Genomic DNA, 7,286 nt, shown 5'->3' with positions numbered 1-7,286 from the left:
CTTAATAGTTTGACTAAAAAAGAAATCACTCTTCTCTGATCCAATTGTAATATTCTGTGGTCTCAGGATCCCACCAAGTTTTTCAGTCACAACTAAGTAGCTGTTTGCCTCTTCTAATGTAAGAGGAAAACACATATCAAAATAGAAACTGCTGCATCAAACATGTGCTATGCATAGTAGAGAAACAAAGAGGACACTTGTTTCTTGAATTTTTTCAGATCATACTATTCACTAGTACAGGTAAATTTCTCCCCCCACTTTGATATCTGCACTTTTAACTGGAGGAAGATGGGAGTTTTTGTCCAAGTTAATTTTATCCAAAGAGTCTGCTYTCTAGAGAAGATAAACAAGAAAAGAGAGGGCGCTATGCTGAGGAGCTTACGTTAGACTTCTACTCTAAACTGCCTGTTAGAACATAGGGAAATTGGAGTCCTAAAGCGAGTGTTAGCCATTCTGAGTATCTTCTTGGAGATTACAGTGAGGAGAACATAACCATTGTAAGGAATGGCAGTATTCCATTACATGTAATTGGTTTTTGCATGTGTGAGCAATGAATGTTTGTAAACRTATGAATTCTGCTTAGATTATTAACTTTTATGAGGAGTTTTAGCTATGTAAATGAGCAGAAAAAAGTTGTTTCAGTTTTGAAATAATGTTTTGATTCATTTTTTAGTCACTTTTCTTTAGAATTTATGAAAATTATTCTGTTAGAAATACATTCTGATGCCATTTGAACCAGTGACTTATGGAGGAAGTGCTGCTCGTTTTTCTTTTAACTCTACAATTTGTATTTTGTTTTTTCTGATAGGTACATACTGTAATTCTGCTAGTGCTTGCTTTGTTGCATCTGATGGCAAAAACTTGAGACTCTATCAAGCTGTTGTAGATGCACGAAAACTTCTAGATGAGTTGTCTGACCCTGAATCATCTGTAAGTTTTATGTAGCAATCGCTTGAAAGTTTTAAAATAAAAAATAAGGTAATTTTATTTTCTCCAGTGGTTTCTCTTTAGTTAGCTCTATATTGTAGGTTTTTATGCCATTCTGTGTGTAGGATTTTATCCATAATAGCTTTCATAATTACATGTGTTTTGCAGGTATCTTGTAAACATTAGCTGACAAAGTGGATGGACTGAAACATAATTTCCCTGATAAGTTTCCCAACCAATAACAAGTAGGGGAAGTAAAAACGGAATTTCTCTCCTTGTATCTTTAAAAGAAGAGAGTCAAGGGGAAGTAGGAAGCTTAAGGCAGAAGAGCAAGACTTTAGATATATCTACTTAGTTACATCTGTATAGGAGGAGGGCCAGAGACACTGGATACGAGAGAAGTCAAGACAGGTTATTGTTAAGGGTAATATTTGCTCTTGTTTTTTTCTGTTATAATCTACTTTTCCTTCCTCTGTATCTTTCAGTTTTGTGATTCTAAGAAAAGAAAAATCTGGCCTTGGAAATGTATTGTATAAACAAACACACCTACTCTTCTGTAGTTTTATTAGCTATAGATAGTCTGGCAATGTTAAGATCAGCGTGAGCAGTCCGTTATGGGAACAACGATTGGGAATGCTCCAGCAAAAATCAGTAGAGCATTCAGTTTATATATCAACTATATAGATTATTTTTTCCTGTGTTGTGACAAAACCTGAACCTTTAAACTTCAGCATCTAATAAAGTAGCATCTAATTTCCTTAAAAACGTGTGTGCTATCCCCATGAGTAGCTGCAGACTTAAAACAGTGCAAAAGTCTTGATGAATGCTGCATTATTCATAAATGCCAAAATGAGAACAGAAAGAAAACTATTACTAATTAGACCAACAGGGAAATGAAAGCGTCAGTTTATTGTACATGACTGCAATTTCCTTCTGTCTGATAGAAAAATGTACTAATTCTTAATTCATTTCACTCTATTTCAGAAGCTTATTGGGGAAGTGTTTAACATTGTGAGCCAACAATCTACTGCTCGACCAGGATGCATTATTGAACTTGATGCAATAACTAACAAAGTAAGTAAATGGTTGACTATTTCCGGGTATTTAAGGGTATTGCAAATACTAAGCAAGAGATAAAAGAGGACATTTCTCTACAGTGATAGAGTGCCTTTAAGACTGATTTGTTAATGTTCCAACACAATGAAATTATCTCCGTAGAATTTCCTTCCTTTTAATATGTTAACATGAATATATGAAGTAAACTGAGGAAGTTAAAGGGTTTTTTTTATTTCTCCTTTTTAAGGTAGCCACAGCTACTCTTAAGGCACCTTTCCTCTAAAATAAGGTTAAGATTTATGGCTGATGCCTTGCTTTAGAATTTTCTGTTCTTCTAGCGATACCTGAATGTTTGTAATATGCCTGCCTTCTGTAATTGTTTTTAGAATCTTTTAGAKTTACACTACATGAACAAGAGCATGTAAAGCCCTAGTGTGATAGGGCTTACAGGTTGACTGTAAGCCAACTGTTTCTTCAGTCTTTTCCTGAATAATGCTTTACTTTTCTTGAACAAGAGAAAACCCTTAATAATGACATTTGCAGTTCTTTGTTTTTCAGTTAAGCTGTCACAGACTTGAAACCAGTCTGGGAGACTGATTACATTTAATTGTTTTTGTTTTTTTTTTTTTTTTCCGTTAATAAAATTTGTGAGTATTGAGATACCTTGAACCTTTTATTTACACCACTTTCTTCTATCTGCTGGAAGTTCAAAGCCCATTGTTATACAGTGACAATATTTTCTAATCATAAATCTTAGTTAAAATTACTTAATTGAAAACTGGTTTACAAACTGTCATAATTATAGAAGAAAATAAAAATAAATCAAAGTGATGAACACCCTAAATCCCCCAAGGATTCAACTTAAAAAAATAAATCTAACTATTCCAGAATCTAGGAATCATAGCCATATATGACTTTGTTTGAATTTTTTATAAGAAAAATCTTTTACCTGCTAAGTAATCCAGCTATACATTTATACAGGAAACAATATTGCCACACCTTGTTTTTACTTATACTTATTTTGATTGTACCAGTTCCTGTGCTGTTTTCCCTCAGCAAGCAGCCTGTGAAAGCGATGTGTTTTACTATTTCTTAGTTAGACATATAGACCTTTTTCGCTTGTAAAGAAGTACTTCTCCGTTCTTCTTCAAGTTTCCATGTCTTGTAAGCATTAATCACATGGGACCTTCAATGTTAAGTCAAGGTTTACAAAATATCTTTATGGAAATTTTATAGATTATTTTATGAGTTTGCATGGGGAGTACAGAGAATATCTGTAAATTATCCCTAGAAAACAGAACCTTCCTCAAAGGACCAGTATTGTGGGAGAGGCAACACACCAAGACATGCTGGGTATTTCAGAGGCTTTTCCATTTTCCATTTGTTTTAGCTTGTAAGCCATACTTTCTAGCTTCTAGTCTCCTTTTTGACATGACTGATATAAAGTTTAATTAGTAATCATGGGCCTTAACTAACATCTACGGAAATGGTAAATAAGTTAGTCATGTTGTTATTTTTCAGAATTCAGATTTTTTAATGAATGTAGAAGTCAGTATATTGACCCTGGAGAAATGTGAGGTATGGTGTAGGAAGAGATTTTTTTTTTTTTTATGGAAAAGCAGACTGTAAAGATAAAAGGCTGAAAGCTCTGGAGACGGGAAGAAACACACTCTCTTCTTCTGCAAGAAAACACTGAACCCAGTTTCCTAATACTGGGTCCTGATCATGACAGTGACTGTAGACTTTCCCATAATATAAATATCAGTCTTGCAGGAACCAAAAATAAACCAAAACAAATCCTCTCACTACCTCCTTTGTCCCCAAGCATTTTTTTAATAGCATCTGTTGAAGCTATAAAAGAAATGCTTTCTATTCTGTTTTGCTTAGTTTTTTATGATTTCACCCTCGGTATTTTAAAAATATCTATATAGAGCAGGATGCCATATTTCTCTGCAAAAAGGGGGCATTTGGGAACATCAGGACTTTGCCGTAACTGTCTTTGAGGGATGTATCATCCTTGCCTGCAGGAAAGGATTTCACTGCCAGCTCCTCCTTCATAGAAGGATGAAGGTACCACAAAAATCTGTTGCGGCCAGCAAGGATAATTGTTGAGATAACTGAAGAAAGAAAAAATGATTTCTTTTTTTTTTTTTTTTTTTTTAAGCAGGTTTCCCAAACAAGTCATAGCAGACATGTTTTCCCACTGAAGAGATATGAAAGCATAAATGTTTGTGATTGTCAGTTATTCAACATTTAAAGAAATCAAAATTCATCAAATACTAGCTCATGTCTTAATAACTGCTGCAAAAATGTTATTTATAGAATTGATCTAGCATAGTAGATATTAGTGAAATTTGAATATGTAAGCAGTAGGATCTACAACATGATGTTCTTAACCTAAGAGATGAAAGTGTTCGGTTTTACGGATRTGTTAAAATAACTGAGCATTATAAAAGAAGGTCAGTAGCTAGATTTTACAAAAGAAATATTTATATTAGTATGGAATCCTGCTGTACTGTTTGGAAGGTATAACTGCTGTTCAATAATGCTTTCAGTGTGGCTCAAATACACAATTGCTTCATGTCTTTCAAGAAGACTTTATTTTGGGATACAAACCACATAAGGAAGATGTGGAAGGGAAGGAAACTGAGGTATTTTTCCAGCCATCRCAAGGTACAGCATAAAAATAACCATAAAAGCATAAAAATATTAATGTAAATGTAGGTACTAAAAATGTTCTTAAAGAATACTGAAATTTAGCAGGCAGAATACAGAAATGTTTCATATTTAAAGAGAATTTGTAGAGTTCAGTAAAATTCATGTCTCACATTGAAATGTATGAATTGTTATTTACATGATAGCAATATTAAATAAAAGTATTCTAATTTGCTCAAAGTGAAACATTTTGACCTGTGCTACAAGGTCCATTCTTCCAAATGCTGTATATTATATGTAAGACTTTGTACAAAATAGAATAGAGGTATATTTTTTTGAATCAATATGTAATTCCAGGTGCTAAATCTGACTTCGCAGTTAATTCCATATAAAGTAACAGGGGAATTTGGTATAGACTTATTAGTTTTAAAGAAAAAGAGGAAATTGAAAAAGAGTCTTTACAATCTTCTAGAGTAGTTCATAGTAAGACTGAGAAGACAGCTAATTAAATTCGCCAGTAATATTCAGGTTGTCTGTAAGTCTGTCTAAAATTAAAAAAAAAAAAAAAAATCTCAATGTTTTATTCGTCTCATCTATAGAAAAATATGTTATTAATGGTACTACTGTTTGAATATTTTGTTTTAAAATCAAGCAGTTCCTTTCAAAGAGGAAAGCATTATTTTAATGATTTTTAGAAAATCTTCTGTTACATAAACTTCGTAATAGTGGTGGTGTTGCATTGAAATTACAGGGTATCGTCCACCTCCTTTCTCAGAAAAGTTCTACCTAGTAGTAATTGAAAAAGACAGTAATGGCTGCTCTGTTCTTCAGATGTGGCATCTTCATCTCAAATCTGTGCAAGCCTGTTTAGGTGAGTGTATTTCCTTAGAGACGAACACCTTGTAGTTTTTTGTTTGGGGGATATGTGGAATTAATGGAATTAGTTCTATGAGTGTTTGCAACATGCTAACTTCATGAGGTTTAAAATAATTTTTATGAGTTAGAGACACAAAATGAGGCCAAAGTATAATGTTCAAATGGCTGGATCCTAATTTTTAAAAAGTATGAGAATACTAGTTTTTAAAATAAAGAATTTAGCGCTTTAGAATTGCATTGATAAATTGAATAGAATTGCATTGATAAATTATTCCAAAAATTCTCATATCACATGTGTTTTATATTGTGATTGGTGATTGAATTYYRRAATTCAATCACCAATCACAATATAAAAYACATCTTGAAAGAGTGATTAGCATATTAAAGCGCTAAATTCTTTATTTTAAAAACTAGGATTTTAGAAGGTTATAGATATATTATGGGTAGTTATACTATAAAATAATTTGCAATAAAATTAAAGCAGCCTGCATACATAATATAGTTCTTTTCTAAGTAATTGAAGTATTGCTAAGAAAACCAAATCTGATTACTGGACATTCGTGTTCTGTCTTAACATATTAACGTTTTTTTAATATTCTTTGCAATGACTTTTTTTCAATAGCAAAACCAACTGAAGCTACTTCATCAGAAAATAAGCTGAGTGTACCTGAGCAAAAGACTGTGGATTCTTCTCCAGATATATCACCTGGCGTAAGTCCCATTCCACGATCTTCATCAATTGCTAATCTTCAGACTGCTAGTAAACTCATTCTGAGCTCCAGACTTGTCTATAGCCAGCCACTGGATCTTCCTGTTGGTGTGGAAGTAATTAGAGCAACTCCTTCAGCAGGTAAATTTAATATTTTTCTGTCTTATTGCTCCAGTAGATTACTAGTTTATAGGATAGTATATCCTGAGTCAGTATAAATGGACAATTTATACTCACTTGTTCACCTGCCATCAATAATCTGTTGGGTATATAGTGTTTTTGTTTTTTAACCTGGTATGCTTACYCCATCTCCTATTCTCTCTCCCACTATCAGTCTTTTTCCACAGTTTGCTGAAGTACTGTCATGCCCCTCTTAAGTTTCATTTTGGTAGGCTACATGAGCCCAATCTTAGATAAATTTACCTAATCTCATCTCATTAACCAGGCTTTTCATTCCTCTCGTTATTCTGACAGCCCTTTTCTGAATTTGTTCAGTTCTGTTTTATCTTTCTTGAGTTTTTACCAAAACTGTACACAAATATTCCAAATTAGGTTTTTACTAAGACATTGTTCAGTGTTCTATACTTCCCTTCTCCTCACACTACCTTTTCTGAAGCATTCCTAGATTACCTTTGTATTCTTCCATCTCTGAAGTGCTTTAAGTCTGAGAACGTCAAGCTAGCCTTCAGGTTAAAATTCAGTCTAGCTATCATAACCCATGTATACATTAAAAACTACAGACTTGTTTTAAAAAAGGGCACTGGAAGTTTGTATGATCACTTAACTGACAAGARTTAGAAATGCTGTCTGAAAAGAGATCAGCTTAACTGACAAATACRTTTTGGTGTTTTACATGATTAACTTTTCCTCCTTCAAAACTGCCTGTGTTCCTAAGACTTTCAGAAAAATTGGAATGGTAATTCCAGCCTTCATATGTGGAGTGACAGAAAAAGGTTAACAGCAATGCCCAAGCCCTGAGACTTACCAGTCTAAATACACTTGCCCTATACCAAGCCCCAAATTCTAAAATTAATACCAAATTGAAATGTTGTCTATTAGTAGA

The 7,286-nt window shown here is 33.4% G+C and overlaps 1 protein-coding gene across 1 annotated transcript in view; it reads left to right on the top strand.

Moving 5' to 3' along the window:
* The window catches only part of DMXL2 (Dmx like 2), a 49,481-nt gene that overhangs the window by 13,683 nt on the left and 28,512 nt on the right, over nucleotides 1–7,286 (top strand). The window contains exons 13-17 of the mRNA XM_085303667.1: nucleotides 809–930; nucleotides 1,912–2,001; nucleotides 4,539–4,656; nucleotides 5,390–5,509; nucleotides 6,137–6,364. Of these exons, the coding sequence (XP_085159793.1) occupies nucleotides 809–930; nucleotides 1,912–2,001; nucleotides 4,539–4,656; nucleotides 5,390–5,509; nucleotides 6,137–6,364 (678 nt within the window). The remainder of the gene's footprint in view (nucleotides 1–808; nucleotides 931–1,911; nucleotides 2,002–4,538; nucleotides 4,657–5,389; nucleotides 5,510–6,136; nucleotides 6,365–7,286) is intronic.

This window comes from Rhea americana, unplaced genomic scaffold, assembly GCF_003343005.1.
Source record: "Rhea americana isolate MKP2758 unplaced genomic scaffold, rheAme1 scaffold_2, whole genome shotgun sequence".
In the NCBI taxonomy this organism is placed as follows: domain Eukaryota; kingdom Metazoa; phylum Chordata; class Aves; order Rheiformes; family Rheidae; genus Rhea; species Rhea americana.
The sequence above is the reverse complement of the archived record's forward strand: the minus strand, read 5'-3'. Positions and strand labels throughout refer to the sequence as shown.